Source organism: Emydura macquarii, unplaced genomic scaffold (genome assembly GCF_026122565.2).
Source record: "Emydura macquarii macquarii isolate MOO-44397 ecotype Brisbane River unplaced genomic scaffold, CSIRO-AGI_Emac_v2 contig_968, whole genome shotgun sequence".
In the NCBI taxonomy this organism is placed as follows: domain Eukaryota; kingdom Metazoa; phylum Chordata; order Testudines; family Chelidae; genus Emydura; species Emydura macquarii.
This window is the reverse complement of record NW_027131105.1, coordinates 17743133-17763774: the sequence shown is the minus strand read 5'-3', so window position 1 is coordinate 17763774 and position 20642 is coordinate 17743133. Positions and strand designations below refer to the sequence as shown.

The following is a 20642-nucleotide window of genomic DNA, read 5'->3' as shown; positions in this document are numbered from 1 at the left end:
CTGACAACCAGAGTAAATTAGAGTAACATAAGGCTGCTTTAACTTGAGAAGGCTGTGAAGCTTATTAGCTGTTAGGACAATGGATAATCCCCAGGAAGATGTCACCTAGGAAATGGCTATTTTCCTAGGGTTTTAGGTGATGGTGTGTTGGGGATTAGGCCAGGATTCTAAAATGGAGCAAATCAAGACAACACTAGCTAAAATGCCAACAGCCACTCTACACTAGAGTTCTTACTGTTAAGAAAAAAGAGTCTAACATAGATAAGGTCCAAGAGCTTTAGCCTAGTGGGACTGGAAGAAAAGACTGAAAGTCCACTGGACAGCAGTGAAGCACTTCAGGACTTTCACTCTAACAGGAGACTCACTATAACCAGGTTCCGTATCTGCAGGTACCACCACATTGTGTATATATTTTCTTCTCTTAAAGGTGCTTATACCAGTATGGTTTATTCTCATAAAGGAAAGAGACTAAGTCATACTGGTATAAGACATCTTTATACTGGTACAACTGCATCCACACTATGGGTTGCACTAGTATAACTATTTCATTACCAAAAAAAAAAAAAAAAATCACACCCCCTAACAAAAACTGGTACAAAAATGGTGTACAAAGACCAGCCTCAGTATGAGAACTCAGATTTCTAAAGTTTAAAAGCATGAGTAGAGGATTATTCAATGGCTTATCTAACACTTTTGCTGAATATCATTAGGGTGTATTGTTTTACTCACTACCAGCTTCAGCTTGGATTATTCTGTTGGCAGCTCTGTTGCTTAGGCAAGAGTCATCTTTAAAAATCTTCATTAAAGAACAACTTCCCTTTAAGAACACGAAAGGTAATTTTAAAATAAACATCACTCAATAGCCCTTCCCCAGACCTCCAAGCTCCATGCTGGCTTTGCAGATACTCACTGCTTTCACAATGTAAATCCATTCAGTCATATTACTGTTTCTCAAAATAACAGTTCCTCTTCTACAATAAAAAAACCAGAAGGAAATTAACATATATAGAAAAGGCATGAGATTCCTAACATTTCTTTTAATAGTCCAAATTAAGGATATTTTCCATGAGCACTACACATTCCCATTAAAAAGTCCATCAAGTTTAATGTCATGTTTAAAAAGAGTCCTTAACTGTTTCATTAAGGCTGAAAGAATTTAATTTTTTTTTTTTTTTTTTTAATATTTATGCTTTCTGTTTACTTTCTGCATTTCACTCATCGTAGTTCATGGAGCTAGTTTGATTTGATTATCATCCATTTCATTTTTCAGCTCTCATGCACTAGCATGACACTGCTGTGTTTGGATGTCCAGTACTGCAGGAATATAGTTACATTTTATTTTAAGCTGTTTTGTTTGATTTTTGTGTTGGGTTGTTTCCTGAAAATATTTCTGTTAATACTGGGCCAAATCCTTCAGACTTTACTCAGTCAAAACAATTGTGGACTTCAACGGGAGATGGCCTGAGTAAAAACACAAGATTTGATCCAAAGCTCACTGACATCAATGGGAGTCTTTCCATTGACTCCGCTAGGTTTTGGATCAGGCTTTGAGAGAACAGTTCAGGAGTTTTTATTTCAGTTGATCCTTTAGATTTTGAAAACCTTTTTTATTGTTAATTGTTTATTGTTAATGTTCAGCCTGAACTACCCAACAGCTGCAAATGTTAAAGTATTTTCTTATTACTCCAAAACTACAATGCATTCAGCAGACTCCAACGCTGTTCCTGAAATGCTGCAGCTTTGTCAGGCTCAGCTATACTTTAGCCTATATGCCAATTTAAGGGCATTCCGCACAAGAAGCCAAAAGGTGATGAACTGAGCCTCCCTGATGTAGGGCAGAGTGTCACCTCAACCCAGGCTGTTCTGGAAATGGTGAGAGTCCTTTCCTGATCTGGAGAAATCCAGTGAACACGCATGCTGGAGAAATAATGCACGACTCATTTTGCATGACTTGTGCTATTGCTTTTGCCATGTTCGTCTGTTAAATTTGTCTGATAATATCATCCAGACATTCCAGTGAGGATGGCTGAGATTTCAGAATCAGATATTTTGAGGAATGAGTTACTTTTTTTTAAACTAAATGAATGCTTTTGTACTCTTTTTCACAAAGTACTCAGCATGGTTTGTATCTATGAAATGAGGAGCCAACAAAATCTATTTTCAAATGTTATAGACAATTAAGTATTATGCAGTTGGCAATTAACATTAAAATCTCAGAGTTGTCAGGCACCATGCAGGGTTTGATCCAGTGCCCATTGAAGTAAATGAAAAAACTCATTGACTTCTGTGGTCATTTGATATAAGCCTGTGACAGTCGGTATCCCTATATCCATCCCATTTTCAAGACTATGATACATTTTGTACAAACTATATCTTGTAAGTTATCATCTGAAAACACATGATTTACTGATCTTTATTGTCCTGTAAAATATGTGTGGCAACACTGAATGTAAAGTTATAAGATTCTACAAAGATTCTGTTGTATGATGTTACTAAGACATATTCCAAATCTGGGGAAGCAGCCACAAACCAGTTCCTCAGAGACAAAAGGCTAACAACGTCTCAGCCAGGTGTCAACAAAATCAAATGGACTATCACCTGTTCAACCAGCCATTTTTTAGCAGGAAAAAGGGCGTGAGCAAGAAATTTACACCTTCACAAAGAAACAACTGGAGGTATCCATTCCCACAGACTTTCTGTCTCCTTAACCCCAGCTGTAGATGATTCCCAAAGGAAAAGAGGAAAAAGTATAAAGAATGGGGAACAGATGCCCCAAATCATCTCCCTCTTCATCTCTACTCACAGCATCAACAATGCTTGAAGGACAAAGGAAGCATCATTGGACTGGGGAGGGATCCTGGCAGAAAGAAATTCAGCCAGTAAGACAGCTAAAACATGGTGAGAAAGACTTTTCCTTTGAAGTCACTTAGCTTCTTAAATTACGTGTTAGTTGTGTTTTACCTTTTTCTTCTTTTTAACTATTTCTGACCTTTGTGCCTTATTATTTTTAATCACTTAAAAATCTATCTTTCTGTAGTTAATAAACTTGTTTCATTGTTTTATCTAGACCAGTGTGCTCGGATTGAAGGGTTTGGGAAACTCCATTTGAAATAACAGGATTTGTGCATATTATTTTCTGTTAATAAAATGATGGTTGTTTGTATGAGTTTGTGTCGTCCAGGAGAAAGCTGGGCAGTACAAGAGGCACATTTCCGGGGGAAAGTCTGGGACTGGGAATTTGTTGGTGTTGCTCTGCAATATAAAACAACAGTGGCTGGCCATAGCACTCATATAGTATAGATGGGAGTAGTTTACATGCTGGAAGCTATTGAGAGCAGACCAGGCATGGTTACTCTCACTGCAAAGCAGCGTAAAATGCATGCCAGATTGGAGAACTGAGGGGACCACAGCTGTTCAATAATCCAGATTGCACCCTAGGAAATGTCACTGAGCTGTAGTCATCTGTGGAGAGAGTGTAGCCCTGGTCTACACTTACCTGGAAATTTGGTGGCAGTCGACAGGAGTTATACAAGCTACGCAGACTGCTGTGCTTCCCTTCTGCGCGCCGTCTTCACTGCACTGCGCTGACGGGAACTGTGTTCCCATCAACGCTGCGCTACGCCACTTGAGGGGGTGGTTTACCAGCATCAACTTCCTGATCGATTGAGCGGGTCTACACTGACTGCTCAATCAATCCAGAAAGATTGATCTGATGGTTGGCGACTTTGCCACCGTCAATATAGACATACCTTAATACTAACTTTATAAGTCAATTCTAGTTTTGCCAGAGATTTTTAGTGAGTACTCTATGTTCATCCTTATTTAGATAATGATTCTGCAATCACATCTGTGTCAGGTGACCCTGCAGCATGCAGATCTCAGTTCTGCAGGTGCACAGGGATCTGCCCAAGCAGATCCAACTACACAATCAGGACCTCAAACTGTAAGCTCCTAGAGTCAAGGAACATGTCTTCTGTGGTCCCAGTCCTGAAAACATGTGCTACGGGGCATATTGCTTACTACTGTGAATAACTCCACTGCCAGCAGTACTCATTTGTAAAGCACAAAGGAAACTTACAGCACAATCTAAATGTTTTACAATAATGTTAATAACTCTACTGGATAATGCTGGATTTCTATACTGAATACACTTTTCTTACCTGTAGTGACAGACCATGCATTTTCCAGGATTGTCTTCCAGCAGATGGATGGGCCAACCTTTAAAATAGTGCAGGCTTCTAAGCAAATCAGAGAAAGAAACTGTCACATCTGTTGAAGCATCGGTAATATTAAAAATTCACTGTACTCCTATTCATTTTATGGAGGGATCAGCAAGACTAGTATGTTGTTAATTTAAAAACTCTCAGATCCTGAAAACTCAAGAAATATCATCATAGTAACACTATGACAGAAAGTTAGTATGCCATTGAAACAAAAGAGACAGGACATTTAGTGAACAGTAAAAGATTCATTATTACTAAAGATAATAGTACTTCTAATAATGCCTTTAACATGAAAATCTTAAATATGGCAGATCCAGAAGATTCAGAACAATCCCGAGAGGTGTTATTGTGACTATCTGCATATGGAGAAACTGAGACTCAGAGCAGTTAAATAATTTGCTCATGGAAAACAACGTGAAAGAGGAGAAAAACAGTAACAGGTCAAAAGAACTACAGTATTTTTCTGGTGATGAGCCCTCCCCCATTAACACCACAGCTGATTCACAGATGTGGTAATTGATAAGTCTCAATGAAGTTCATCCATCCTACCTCAGAAACTGCATCTGCTCAGGATCTACAAGCACTTTTTTCCCACCATAGAGGAAAATCTTGATGAAGTCCTTTAAGAAAAGAACAAAAGAGTTAAAAAAAAATATTTTAAAACTGAAAAGTTTCCCATTTGCCTATTCATAATCAAACTCTTTCTTCTCTTATCTTAAAGTGTTTCCCTAAGCACTTAAGGGATGAGAATGGTAGACAGCAATGTTATAAGGAACAGAACTAGGCCCCAGAAGGAAGACAATTTAACCAACATTTCCTTTGCAAAGAGTTCCCCTTCTTCCTTTATGTTGTTTTCCCTCCCCCTGACTCACACCTCCCTTTTGATGTTGAGAAACACAAATTTTTATAGCTTCCAAGGAATTATGATCTTGATTAGGAGGTAGGCGCCTTAGCTGTATTATATGTGACATTATCACTTACTGATTATTTTATGTATAGGAATTTCTATGGCACTTGTCATGGCAGTATCTGAGCTTCTCACAAATATTAACAACAACCTTATAACCTCCCTGTAGGGAAGTGTTGTTATCCTGAAAACTGAAGCACACAGATTAAGGCTGGGAAGGCACCCAATTCCTACTGGAATTCAGTGGAATTTGGGTGCTTAACTCCCTTAGGCTCCTTTGAAAATCTCCCAGTTTATGTGACTTGTCCGAGATGTCATAGTATGTCTGTGGCAGACCTGGGAAGAGAACCAGATTTCCTGATTCTCACTCCAGAATCTTAACCACAATAATTACAAGACTATCCTTCTATCCGTCTTGAATTTACAATACAGTGACAGATCCAAAGGGCAGAATTATCTATAGCTATTCCCCACTACAGGTCATGAGTACTTTGAACTTGACTGACCATAACACAACAGTCAGAGGTATCTTATAGCAAAGTCCAACATTGCCCCTCCCACTGCCCATAGTCCTCCCAATCCTCAGTCTTCTGTATCCTTCTCCCACCTGTCTTCACATTTTTGATGCCACCCCCGAGGCCTTGCTCTCTGCATTCAAATCCCTCTAGAACGCACACGTCTTCCATGAGGTTTTTCCAACAATAATCAGCCCAGGACAGAAGAACAAACAAAAAAAAACTTTTAAAAACGTTATCTACCATTCTAATCCAAAAATGGCAGCTTCATCTGGTTGAGCGTATATACCTAGACTAGACTATCAGTGTATGATTTAGATTAGAAACTCTTCATGGCAAGGACCTGTTTTTCCCGACATATGTACGGTACCACAATGCCAAGTTTTCTGTCCATATGCAATAAATGACAATCTGCTTTGTGGTGAAGCAGAAAAACTGCCCACCAGCATGGAAGGGGTTAAAGACAGCCTTTGAGCCAAGCTAGCCCTGCCCTGTTATATCTTCACCCAATGCCAGGCCTGGTGGGGCGAGAAAAGGAGGGAGCCTGGCTCAGTTCAGGGCTGACTGGCAAAGAGGCAGGAGCTAGCTGCCTCCCTACCTGAGGGAAGGATCACTAGCCTGCCAGCTGAGGCAGCCACCAGGAACCAAGCACCTCTTTCTGGCCAAAAGAGATGGAGGAGGCAGCGTAGGAACACCCATCTTAAGAGGAACCCGGATGACTGAAGCACGGAGACCCTGCCAAACTTACAGCTGCCCCACCCAGAGGAACCTTGGACCATGGCAGGATTCTGCACTGGGTCTACCAGGAGACACTACTAGAGACAAGCCAACACAGGAACTTTGGACTATAGGGATCACACCCCAAACTGGAGGAGCAACAGTAGGAATTAGCTCAGGGCAGTGGATGCAGACTCCCCTCTGGGAGCTCCCCTATTCAGGAGCTGACTTACTGGGCTGGGACCTGGTGGAGTGGGAGGGTCTTGATCCCCTTGCACTCCTGCCTTAAAGACCGAGGCACATCAACCACAGAAGTAGGGGGCAGGAAGTCCAGCACTTCAACCAATAAGCCGACTAGCCCTCCAAGCCCCCTGTTACATGCTTACTTATGAATACCAGGCTTACATTTTTAAAAAAAACCATACATGTGTACATGAATACCCAATATGGGCATGCAACTACCGCCACTGCACTCAAGAATTGCACACACAAAAAACCAAGTACATGTGTGATCAATTATTTGGATGAACAGTCAAGATAGAGAATGAGGTAGAATAAAATAAGCTATTTTCATATGTGGGTAAGTGCTGGATTCAGAAATACTAGGACAAATTCACCCTGTCTGTAACTCCACTGGAGTTATATCAGAAATTAATTTGGCCCACTATGTTTTAAAGTCCCTGCATCATATTGATATAGCAGGACAACAGGTGGCTACATCTTCAAGGGTTTGGAGGAGAGAATCTCACAGTTGTTGAACTTTCAGAATCTGGTGACTCGTATGGAATTTTTAGCACTTCCAGTTTCCAGTGAGGCTAGGAATGCCAGAATGACAACTCCCCTGGTGGTGTTTTGGCTTTGCCATGAGCCTCTTTCATTCCCTGCCAAAATCCAGAAGTGCAACAGTGCACAAAAATGGCAAAAATAAATGTTATTCAAACAGTTCCCAGCCTCCAAAAAAGGATGGGTCTAAATTCTGAACCAAGGACCTAGCGAATTCTTACTTTACCCAAACAGGTTCTGTCACTGCTGCATAGACATGGTTTGTTCATCTCGATTGCGTCTGCATGATCAGCTGTGTGATCCTGTGAATCTGACACACGCAACACACATCCCAATGTAAAGCATCCGATTATATAATATAAGGTGAGCATTCTCCACTTTTAACTCAGGCAATTAGTAGGTGTATAGCACCTTGATCATCATTCAAATGCAGATGGAACAAATTTTTGAAGGATAATATGTAAAAACAGCCATTAATGGTGAAATTTTTTGATGCACATCACATCATATTTAATACAGCAATGTCTCTGAACAAAGGCAGCCAAATTCTGACCCTTGATTATGCCCATACAACACTGCTGCCAGTCAGTGGGGGAAGCATGGCTATAACTGTGGGCAGAATTTGACCCAATGCGCTTACATATGTTTGAATATTAACCATTTTTATTTATCACAATGTAAGAAATTGTTACCTCTCGGTCAATACAGAGAAACTCAGCTGGTTCCTGAATAATAACAGTTGTCTGCCAGTGGTCACCATTTATAATCTCTCTATCCTGAAAATAAATTTTAAAAAAAAGGTGGAGGGAGAGAGGAAAAGCAGTTTTTAATCACTCTTTAATTTCAAATCTTCTCTCCCCCCTTCACATGTATATAAGTAGGGGAAAGAGAATATGTTTTGTGGTATTGAAAATAAAACAGCAGATAATAAAAGGTTACATATTAATAAAAAGTCATCTTATTTATATAGGGCCCTATATCCCACAGGATAGACATTTCTTCATTGCTGGAATGCAGAGTAGTAGCCAGCTGGTGCACAGAATGCTGCACTACAGTGCTAGTAAGTAAAAATGTTGCCCAATTTTTAATTACCTCAAGTGCTTGAGATCTCAATGTTATGTCTCATCTGTGTGACACATAGTAAACTGTATGAAAAAAAACCAGTTACTAACCTTTCATAACTGTTGCTCTTCGAGATGTGTTGCTCATGTCCATTCCATGCTAGGTGTGTGCGCGCCACACGCATAGTTGCCAGAGACTCTCCCCTCAGTGGTATATGAAGGACTGGGTCTAGTGCTCCCTGGAGTCACCCACATATGTGCTAGCATAAAGGGCATCACCAGTTCTGCATCCTCTCAGTTCTTTCTTGCCGGTAACTCCAACAGAGACAGGAGGGTGGGTCATGGAATGGACATGAGCAGCACATCTGAAAAAACAACAGTTATGAAAGGTTAGTAACTGTTTTTTCTTCGAGTGCTTGCTCATATCCATTCCATGCTAGGTGACTCACAAGCAGTAGTCCTGGAGGTGGGCTCAGAGTTCATGGACATGCTGACTGCAAACCTGCTCTCCCAAAGCTGGCATTGTCATGGCAGGGGGTTGGACTAGATGACCTCCTGAGGTCTCTTCCAACTCTAATATTCTATGATTCTATGACCCATGAGGCTGCCGACAGACTCAAGGGAAGTGCTGTGAACTGGTCATGGCATTGACCCACTATGAACCTGAGGAATTTGCTGTGCCTGTGGAAGATGGAGATGTGGAAATAAGCATCTTTTAAATAGAGAGTGATGTATCTGTCATCAATGATGGAGGCCAGGGAGACCATGCAAAAGCTCAGTCATGAGCTATGAGATATTTGATTAGGCAAAGAAGATCTAGGATGGGCTAAAGACCCCCTTTGGCCTTCGGGATTAGGAACTATCGAGCGTAAAACCCCTTCCCTCTCAAGACTCGAGGAACTGGGAAAGAAGCCTTGCAAGACCAAGAAAAATCGTTCCAAGCAACCATCACGGGCAGTAAGAAGGAACTGAGAGGGTGCAGAGCCAGTACTGCAGATCCAGAGGTGCTAGAACCAGTCCTATGGATACCGAGAGAAAAATCTCTGGCAACTATGCCTGCAGCGTGCACACACCTAACATGGAATGAACATGAGCAAACACTTGAAGAAATCAATTTATCTACCTTACAAAACTAAGGGGGTGATTCAACCCTGTCTTGCACCGATGTATTTCAACTCCTAATGCACTGCTTTGTAACTCACCCCAAATGCATCTCCTCGACTAAAGAACCAGGCAGGCTTTACCTGGCCACTCTCACTGTTCCTCTTGATAACTGTTGCTGCAAGGTAAACAACATCACAAATTAGCTGTTAGATTGTAAAATAAATAGATGCTTCTTGTGCAAACAAGTAAGCATTTTCTAGACACCTTGTGAATGTGGTTTGAGGCTCCTTAAGTATGAACAACATATGTGTCATTACCCCATTTGTTGTGAGCTTCAACAGGATATTTTCAAGCAGTTTGAATCCAAAATGTATGTTTTGTACAAAAAAAAAAACAACAAAAAGAACCCCCAAAAACCCCACAAAAATAGGGAGTGGAAGGTGGGTTTTACAAAACATGACAAAAAAAGGGACACAGCATAACTGTTTGCTTGTAAACTTTACATGATCATGCAGACTTTGACTCTTTGGAAGGGTACAAAAGGTCTGGAACATTTCTTGAGGTGCAGACTGGTGTTAAGAGCCTAGAGAATTATTTATATAACACAGGCATTTCCTGGACATTACCAAATATGCTGCTGAGAAGAGTCTAAAGTGAATGGCAACATGTTTCAGATGGCACAACTTGTTGCCCGGGAGGCAGGAGCCTAAACTCAGACCCACTGAGATGTGTACCAATCTGATACAAAATTTCTCCTGGAACTACAATTTCTATAAACAAAAATAATACTCTTAAATATGCAAGGTATACATCTCTTTCATTGTTTCTATAAGTGAGCAAATTATGATTAGATGCAGAAGATATACTGCATAACCACACATATTAAAATGTGAGGAAATAGATGTAATTAAAACATGACTGGTGCTCTACTCCTTCCATCAACACATGCACATGCATTCAAATACACAATTTCTGTCAGGTTTAGTGAATCTTAACGTTATGTGTAATTATGGGAGAACATATCCCCAGGACAAATTACTGGATCCCTAATTCCAGCTAATGTGGCAAAACTTTCCTGCTAGGAGGCCAAATCTTGTGAGAAGTAGAGCATCACAGTGGTCAGCACCTCACAATTTCAGGCTCACTGTGCTGCAGTTTGGAATTCAAAAGGAACAGAGCTATGAGTTTTCAAGAGACAGAGAATAGAAGAAAATGTAAATAAATAAATCTGTTTGAAATTCTAAAGGATTTCACTGAAGATTAAGTTTAAATCCTTCTCTCTATCAGACCTGAGACTTCTGGAGGAATTATCTTTGGGTAATATTTATCTAATTTTTGGTTTTCTTTAACAACAAAATACTGATGCCTTTTGAAAGAAGCTTATTATCACTGCTGATCAAAAGTCTCTATCCACCATTGCAGCAATCCCCTACATAAGGGTACGCACTAGCTGCCAACTCTACTGAAGTTCACTTTAAGATGCTGTAAAATATTCAAAAAGGTCTCTTGTAAAGAGTCTTAAGTAGAAGAAACATTGTGTACCCTTCACATAAATAAACCGAACCTTAATTTATTTGGCTCTCTGAGGCACAGCAATAAACGTCACTTCTTATTTTTTAATAAATTATACTACCTACCAGATCCTGAGAGACAGATATAGAAGGAGTGTGGTGTGTAGCCCTGTTGGATCATCACTTGGCAGGATTCATACCTAGAAAGGACAGATTCCCTGAACAATAAAGAGTTTAACAGTGTTGCGGCAGTTCCAAGCTGTTCTGAACTTCCTGAATCTTCGAAGTCTTAAATTCATTGCTAAATTACAGATCCACATCGTCTCTTCCTTTTGTTTTACATGCTTTGGACTACTGGAACGAGCACAAGCTAGGAACTTCAAAGTCCTGGGTTCTATTCCTGACTCTGTCACTAGCCTGCTAGGTGACCTTGGACAGGTCACTTCATTTCCCTGTGCCTCAGTTTTCCATCTGTAAATTGAGTATAACCTCCTTTGAGATCTATGGATGTAAGAGCTAGATATTATAATTACTAGGATTCCCACTTTTGCTAACATTGGTGGAGTTGCATCCATGGCAGGAAAAGTGCTAATATAAGAAAGGCCTGGCTGGGAAATGTAAAATATGTTCTATTTCCAAATTCCTCCCTATATATATATTTTGTCTCACATTCACACTGGATGGTATAAATGCTTTTACATAGAAGCTCAAGGTGTGCGATTTGGATGCAGATATGGATCCTGATTTGAACATACCAAAAGTTTAGGGCTATTACAAGAATTGGGCAAATAAGGTAAATATAAATTTACCCTAATTGTGAGCTCAGTGAACATAAGAACAGCCATACTGGGTCAGACCAATGGTCCATCTAGCCCAGTATCCTGTCTTCTGACAGTGGCCAATGCCAAGTGCTTCAGAGGAAATGAATAGAACAGTTAATCAAATGATACATCCTGTCAGCCATTCCCAGCCTCTGGCAAACTGCAATCCCTGCCTATCCTGGCTAATAGCCGTTGATGCACCTATCCTCCATGAACTTATCTGGTTCTTTTCTGAACCCCTTATAGTCTTCGCCTTCACAACATCCTCTGTCAAGGAATTCCACAGGTTGACTGTGCGTTGTGTGAAGAAAAACTTCCTTTTGTTCATTTTAAATCTGCTGCCTATTAATTTCATTTGGTGACCCCCTAGTTCTTTCATTATGAGGAGTAAATAACACTTCCTTATTTACTTTCTCCATACCAGTCATGATTTTATAGACCTCTATCATATCCCCCTTGATCATCTCTTTTCCAAGCTGAAAAGTCCCAGTTTATTAATCTCTCCTCATAGGGAAGCTTTTCCATACCCCTAATCATTTTAGTTGCCCTTTTCCATACCTTTTCCAATTCCAATACATCTATTTTGAGATGGGGTGACCAGATCTGCATACAGTATTCAAGATGTGGGCATATCATGGATTTATAAAGAGGCAATACGATATTGTCCATCTTACTATCTATCCCTTTCCTAATGATTCCCAACATTCTGTCAGGTTTTTTGACTGCCGCTGCACACTGAGTGGATGTTTTTATGGCCAGGCTTGGTTCATTTAAGATTTTTATTTTGTTTGACTCTGCTTTCTTTCACATACTGTGCCACTCCCCCACCAGTATGACCTATTCTGTTCTTCCGATATATTTTGGAATCTGGTATTACTGTGGCCCATTGATTATCCTCATTCAACCAAGTTTCTCTGATGCCTATTATATCAATGTCCTCATTTAATACGAGGCACTCGAGTTCACCCATCTTAGTATTTAGACTTCTAGCATTTGTATAAGCACTTAAAAATATTGTCACTTTTTAGCTATCTGCCATTATGTGATGTAATTGAATGGGACTCTTTTTCATTTGACTGTTTCTCATGATATCCTATCCATATTTTATCCTATTCCATCCTCTCCTTACTAAGATATAGAGAATCTCCATTAATAGATCCTCCCCTAAGGGATGTCTCCGTCCAAACCACGAGTTCCTCCGCACTTGTCGGCTTTCCCCCAGTCCTTAGTTTAAAAATTGCTCTATGACCTTTTTAATTTTACATGCCAGCAATCCGGTTCCATTTTGGTTTAGGTGGAGCCCATCCTTCCGTATAGGCTCCCCCTTTCCCAAAACGTTCCCCAGTTCCTAATAATCTAAACCCCTCCTCCCTATACCATCATCTCATCCACACATTGAGACCCTGCAGTTCTGCCTGTCTAACTGGCCCTGTGAGTGAAACTGGAAACATTTCACAGAATACTACCATGGAGATCCTGGACTTTAATCTCTTACCTAGCAGCCTAAATTTGGCCTTCAGGACCTCTCTCCTCTCCTTCCCGATGTCATTGTTACCTACATGTACCATGAGCACCAGCTCCTCCTCAGCTCTACACGTAAGTCTGTCTAGACGTCTTGAGAGATCCGCACCTTTTGCACCTGGCAGGCAAGTAACCATAAGATTATCCCAGTCATCACAAACCCAGCTATTCATGCTTCTAATGATCAAGTCCCCCATTACTATTACCTGTCTTTTCCTAATAACTGGAGTTTCCTCCCCCAGACAGGTATCCTCAGTGCAAAATACCATGACATCATCTGGAAGGAGGGTCCCAACTATGGGATCATTTCCCTCTGCTCCAGTTTGATGTTCTCCTTCCCTGAGACTTTCATCCTCCTCAACAGTACAGAGGCTGTCATACTGGCAGTGGGACTGAGTCTCATCTATGTACTTCTTTGTCTTCCTCAGCTCCTCCAGTTCAGCCACCCTTGTTTCCAAAGCCTATATGCAATTTCTGAGGGCCAGGAGCTCCTTGCACCAAATGCAGACATACATCACCCGTCCATAGGGCAGGTAATCATACATGTTGCATTCAGTGCAATAAACTGAATAGCCCCCACTCTGTTGCTGGACTTCTGCCTGCATTCTCTTTTTACTCCTGCAGCTCTGAAAAGTGAGTGAAAGTTCATAAAATGTCACAATAACCTATAACAACATATATAGAATGGAAAAGCTGCAAAGGCAAGACAGAAAGACTGAATTAGTCCAAATAAAAAGGCCTACCGATAGAATTCAAGGACTGTGTTAAGATCATGCTTGGTAAACAAGAAAAGTGTGAGACCAAAAATCAATGACCCAAAATTGGCATGTTGGAAATTAGGCCTAATCGGTGGACAAAATAAGGAGAGGATGGGCTATTCCACCCATCACTACCTTTCGGAGTCCTTAAAGAAAGAGACTGGGACTACTGGAGCATGCTTTACCATCATGGCTGCCAACCCCATTGTCTTCTGAGACCCCAGACCTTTGTCATCCTAATCCTGAGAGATGGTCCTTCTCTCTGGCCTGGTCTGGACAAGCTGATATTGCCACCTTTACTAGCGGTGCCTGAATCCCAAACACTATCTGGGGTGTCAGACTAAAAAACTAACCCATTTCGCCTTATTTATTTTCCTTCCCTTTCTTTAATAAGAGTCAGGCTTAGCCAGTCAAGACAGTATATTTTGCAACATAGTTGTGAGCCTGTAATCAGAAAGGCAATAAAAAGCAATGCCCTAAACAGTCCAATGGCAGTACAAGTTTGCCAGGTCCCAGAGTGGCTGATCAAACCATGCTGATCAATCTGTTTTTCAGCAGAGGGGTTGCAAGTGTAAGTTAACACAGAGACAGAAACTGCATTTCCTATCTTTGCCATTCTTTTCTCTACTCTTTTGTGAGGGTTTGCCTTGTTTTGTCTTCTTAGCAAATGGGACTGGACTTTAACAACAATAGCAATAAGAACATTCCAGCCCATCTCAATGAACTTCTTCTCGTTTCCCCAGAAAGAACATTATTACAATCTCTGATACCATCTAAAACTGGGGCAGAGAGTTCTTTTAAAAGCCCTTTTCAGCTAAAGGAAAAGGGAACAAAAAGTGTTAAAATTAAAGCCTTACTTAATACTTTATATTTCAAATGCTTTAACTGTTTTTCCTCCTTTTTTGTATCTTTGTAAATCATACTGTCTGTGGCACGTTGGTGCTTCTCACTGGCACATGATACATAAATTATAAAGATTCTATACAAGACCACAAGTTATCATAAAAATAAAACCAGCTTAGAAATTTTCTTCCCTTTATTCAGCATCAGCACTATAGTGTTTATTGTCCTACACAAACTGGTTAGATGTCAGCCCATACAGTAATTCATCCTATTGCTGTCTCTGATCTGCTGCCCTAAACATTGACCTGTTTTGCCTGTATAGCAAAGCTGACTATGACTTCACCAATCAATACCTCTCTCCATAGGATTTATCCACATTACCTTGAATACCATGCAGCCTTCGCCATCTTCTTCTGAATCATTGTGGAGTAATTTCCAAAGGCCTTCACGGGCTGCAGGGTGATTAGTATGTAGTTGATGTCCTTTTCACTTCGCTCCTGTGGACACTGACGAAGAATATGTATGGCACGCTCAGAAATCCTTGACTTCAAAAAGGGAAAGTCAATTATTATAAAGTAACCAGCATGGTTCCTCTCTACATAGATGCTCTTTGCTATCAAAAAAATGCTATATTGCAGTCAGATCCATGCCATTAGAGTATTGTAGTGGTATTTAATAATAATAATAATAATAATGCCTAGTCCTTATAGAGACCTACTGATGAAAAGTACTATATGTGCTTTACAAAGATGATCAGTATTATTATCCTCAATTTACAGACTGGGAAACTGAGGCACAGGGAGGTGAAGTGACTTGCCCAAGGTCACCCAGCAGGCCAGGGGCAGAGCCAGGTCTCCTGAACTGTGCTTCAATGATAAATTGATAGATTAATGATATTTTATATCCATTAGTGGACCATTATTTTATAGTGTTATTTTTAAGACAGGTTGTGAGCAATGAAGATTAGTAAGATTGATTAAACGGCGCTGAAATGGTTGATTGTGATAGTCATTAACTTCAATATCAATCACATTTCTCTTCTGCTATCTGTAGAATATGTCATTTTAATCAACCAGTTTCAACATATTAATTCATTCTATAGGCCTCAACCAATTAAGTTAAAGGGCATATAGACAATGCATCAGTGTATGCAACTCCCATTCATGTTAATGTGAACTGAATAGACAGAGGGAAGAAAAGGACTCAGAATTGTGATAACAATGGAAACTGCAAGCCAGGATCAAGGGCTGCAAATGGTCCTAACTGCATGATTCTAGGAATCAAACACTCCATCTCATTAAGAACCAGGTGAGATGTATAGCCTGTTAATTAGCAGGAGACTATAAAGCCAGATAATTAGTTTAGACTTACCACCACCATTAGGGGTATGAGCACAGGTTCTGGGATTTGTAATAACTTTTATTCTTCCCCCCAGGTTTTGGTAATGTTTCAAAAAACCATTTACAGAACAGCAATAATGCACAATCTCATCTCCTTGGAATACATAATTTCCTGGATAGTGAAGATACCTTGAGAACACTAGAGCTTGCTTTATTATGGATATATAAATGTTTCCCTAAAGGAGAAGTGATGGAAAGCCTATGAAAAACAAACACAAATACTATGTGATTTGGTTTTATTAAATAAATAAATAAATACTCAGATTCATTCATTCAAATATAAAATCTGAAACACAATTCTAAATAACAAACCTTGCAAATAATCTGCTATGCCATGATGCATTCAAGACCAGATTCTTCAGGCAGTTTTGGCACACAGGTCCAGATCCTTAAAGGTATTTAGGTACTTAACTCACATTGATGACCATGGAACTTAGATGCTTAACTACCTTTGAGGATCTGGATCATAGCACATGTACAAAATGTGTGTGAAACTGCAAACCTGATTTGTATTTTCCACTACTGCAACTACACATGCAAAATAAGTAATTATGCTCACACTCGGCTAATTAGGAGGTTTACAAGTGCAATCATGGTAACTTCACACCTGGTTGGAGTAACTGCATGCAAAATGAGGCACACAATTGCATGCACATTTTATACAGCTAAACTGACTGGCCTTTACTGCTTTGTTCAGATGGTATTTTAGCCATTTTAGAGTGAATTTCCAAAAGAAAAGTTGTCTGTCTGCTTCACACTGGATAGAAAAATGCAATTTTCTGAGGAGGATAAAAAGATTCCTAAAAAGCTAAAATGGTTCATAGTTCACTACAACATAATCAGATTTGTAGCATATTTAAAATAATAATTTTATTATGAATAATAACTAAAATAAATTGTACTGATAATTAATAACTAATAAAAATCATAATTTAAAGCACATCTGACAATTTCCCATCTGCATATGGAGTACATGCCATTCATGTTTCATTGCAAGTAGGAAATAGCACTGGTATGGAAGCAGAAATGCCAGAAAACTTATTTTTCTTATTTCATGCTGAAAGAATGAAAATGTAAATGGCAAAAAGATGAGCATGTACAATAAAACTGATGATATAAACAGCTTTATACTTGTTGATATAAAATCCCTGCATAGAGAGATTGACTGAACTTGAATTAAATTGGAATTGTTTGATTAAAACATCTTAGGATTCAGCCACATTGTATTTTGCATGCAAGCACTAATTTCTACCATACCATTCCTAACACTGCTTATTGTCTCATTAAAAGGGGTTACTGAAGCTCAGATCCAACCTTACAATTCACAACAAATTTGCAGCTGAACATTTTCCATTTGACTATAAGGCCTAGTAGTCTAAACTTCAAAGTTTTGCCTGTATAAGCAAAATATGCTATTCCAGCAAAAGCACTTTTATATTGGAATAGCTGCATCTCCACTAGCACCTGCTCTGTACTAGAAACAGTTTGCTGGTATAGCTACACTGGCAAGCCCTCTTAGTACAGGCACATCTTATACTGGCAAAAAAACCTGCTTTTGCCAGTATAGTTTATACTAGTTCCTTGGCCAAAATAAGCTATACCGGCAAAAGCACTTTTATGTCAGTATAACTGCATTTACGCATAGGCTTTTGTCAATATAGAAATGATGTAAAGAAATCAAACCTCTCATTAACTAACAAAAAAAGCAAAGGTTTCTGGCCTAAGTCATATTCCTTATAGCCCGTGGACCATATGTTTTTGTCCAGGCATTCCATTCAAATTAACAGACACTCAGATCACACTTGTGTCAGTACATATGCAGCTGATTAGGTTGGCCTTATAGAAATTATTTAGGATAGAGAATTTGGATCTAAAAATGGTAGCTCTGCCTCTCTCCATACATGTTTTTTAGCCCTGAACAGTGCCACATCAAAGAGGATTTCTTCCTTAGAGAGTTCCACATGATTTGGCTGGGATCTCCATCTTCTGACTCTCTCAATTCCATAGTGGAGGTTGGCTCTAACAAAAAAGACATACACTTATTAGAGCAAAATCTTTCAGCTAATTAAAGACAATTTTAAGGCTTACAATTCTTGTCCACTTGTCCAATGTGTATTAAAGTATGGAGATTAGGTTTATTAATTGTATCTTAAATGAGAAAATCAAATGGCTAACACTTTTCTAACACTAGGGCCAGCCTGCAAACCCACATACATAGCCTCCAATAGTTTTGTTACTGTCTATGGGCCAACCTGCATAGATGAGTGTTTGAAAGATTGGACCCTGGATTATTTTTGTAGCTGTGACATCTCATCACTATACAAAACAAAAAACTTCTCTTTTTCTAACTTGGCTTTAATTTTTGGAGCTGTAAACCTTCTGATCATTGATCATGGACTCATTGACTTTAAGGTCAGAAGGGACTATTATGATCATCTAGCCTGACCTCCTGCACAACGCAGGCCACAGAACCTCACCCACCCACTCCTGTAATAGACCCCTAACCTATGACTGTGTTACTGAAGTCTTCAAATCATGGTTTAAAGACTTAACATGTAAATGTAGTAAACTAAATTTAGACAAATATGCAAAAAGCTTATGATGATTCCTGAAGGTAGTACCCAATAAACTCTAAAAGATCCTTAGATTAGTAACTAAATAGCAACACATCCATATTCTATGGTGTCACCCACAAAACTTGCATTTACCTGCTCCAAAGTTAACCTAACATTTCAGACTATAATTGAACATGATGTATTTGTAATTGAAACAGAAGTGTTTAGGTACCCAGTACCAGAGGCTCAAATAGCATGGCAATGGATGAGCTATAAAAGCTTAAGTAAGATAGAACAAAATGTATTACAAACAAATATTCATTACTCACAGAAGATGGTGCTCTCTGTAAAGTAAGCAAAGCATGACAATGCATTTAGCAGCTTTCTGAAATCTGACCGGAAGATTTGGCTGAAAGAAGAAAGTAATCAATAGCCAGTTACTCCTTACTGGTTTCTGTGATTGTTAGTTACACAACTAAGTATCATTAAAAAAAAGCTTAGTGCTGAAGAATGCTTTTCATATTTGAAGCCCATTATTAAAGTCATTCAGATAAAGAACTCAGGTTTCCAGGCAAAAGTGCATTTTTTTTCCTGTTATACTGTAGTTGCAGCATCAGAATTGCATGTCTGCAAAACTGTACTACGGCTCGTCTCTTCTCAAGTTGTTTATAGGAACGAACTGAGGAATTGCCATCTCAGAACAGCCCCAAGGTCCCATATAGCCTGACAGCCTGTTTCTGACCAATAGCAGATGCTTCAGAGAAAACCTAGGATAGATTTTCTTTTCATCCTCCTCATTCTTTACTACTTAGAAAATTTACGTGGAAATAGGATGCTGATTTCTTGAATCCTTCTGCCTCTGCTGCTTATTCCCTCACCCTGTGACATTATAATCAGGTCTGCAGCTCCAAACTGAAATGTCATAAGCAGAAGATTATGGGCCAGATTCTCCTTTCACATACACCAGTGTAAATCAGGAATAGCTTCATTAAAGTCAACAGTCACATTAGCGTGAGATCAGAATCAGTTCTACGTTGGGTGCAGAATGAGTGGCAGCAGCAGATGACTGGTTAGAAGCAAAAAGCCCTTCTTCATACAGACATTCCTTTTAACAGAAGACAGAGGAAAGTGAAATACTGGATATATGTCTCTAATAAGAAGTTAGTTCTGAGTTTTCCACATGGGTTAAGCCTATAGTTAAAAGGTAAGATTTTTATCAAGATCAACTTTTAGCAGTTTTACATAAGGTTTAACATTAGATGCCTGACATGAAATCCTCTTTAATTTATATCACTGGCACAATTTTCACCATTGTATTGATAACTTTTGTCAATTTTTATGCAAAAAAATCTATTTTTGCTTACATATATATGAAATTGCTTCCTTAATACAAAGACATCGGCCAAATTTATTTCTGGTGATAGCCCACTGAAGTCAACAGAGTTATACCAAGGTTAAATTTGGTCCTCAGTCAATCCCATATAAGACTATTTCCTGCTAGTCCTCACCTTAAAGCATGCCTGGTCTTCCTGGGCTGAGGACATGGTGCGCTGCAGAGATTGGGAAGGTGCCCATCTACTGTTTCCTTTGCCTCTAGGAATTCTGAATCTTTTTCCCAGTTTTGCCTTTGTCCATTTCATCCTTTCCAGAGCAAGTGGTCCTGTAAGATTTTCCCTCTGGACGATTCTATCAGTGCAGCTGGATCCATGCAGAAGTTTCCCTGGGGGAACACAGCAGCGCACAGAGGACTCAGAGATGAGCTTTTTTCTGGGATTCCTCCTGTTTCTCCCATTTGCAGAATCCTCCCCCAGAGCCTGGAGAGAGGCTAGGATGCTGGTTTTCCTTCTCTCTGTGTCCAGTAGCATCTTGCTGTTGGAAATAAAAGACACACAAATGCACACCAATAGCCTATTGAAAACTTAA

General features: G+C 39.6%; 1 protein-coding gene across 3 annotated transcripts in view; it reads right to left on the bottom strand.

Moving 5' to 3' along the window:
- LOC137150427 (cyclic nucleotide-binding domain-containing protein 2-like) overlaps nucleotides 1-20642 on the bottom strand; it is a 28507-nt gene that overhangs the window by 6193 nt on the left and 1672 nt on the right. The window contains exons 3-13 of one of the 3 annotated variants that reach the window (XM_067544377.1): nucleotides 20228-20588; nucleotides 19049-19128; nucleotides 18066-18183; nucleotides 15146-15309; nucleotides 10948-11039; nucleotides 9409-9485; nucleotides 7838-7921; nucleotides 4773-4843; nucleotides 4161-4238; nucleotides 911-971; nucleotides 730-817 (exon numbers count right to left, since the gene is read on the bottom strand). In XM_067544377.1, coding sequence (XP_067400478.1) covers nucleotides 730-817; nucleotides 911-971; nucleotides 4161-4238; nucleotides 4773-4843; nucleotides 7838-7921; nucleotides 9409-9485; nucleotides 10948-11039; nucleotides 15146-15309; nucleotides 18066-18183; nucleotides 19049-19128; nucleotides 20228-20584 — 1270 coding nt within the window. In that variant the 5' untranslated portion in view covers nucleotides 20585-20588. The remainder of the gene's footprint in view (nucleotides 1-729; nucleotides 818-910; nucleotides 972-4160; nucleotides 4239-4772; nucleotides 4844-7837; nucleotides 7922-9408; nucleotides 9486-10947; nucleotides 11040-15145; nucleotides 15310-18065; nucleotides 18184-19048; nucleotides 19129-20227; nucleotides 20589-20642) is intronic. The other 2 variants (XM_067544378.1, XM_067544379.1) reach the window with 2 other exon arrangements.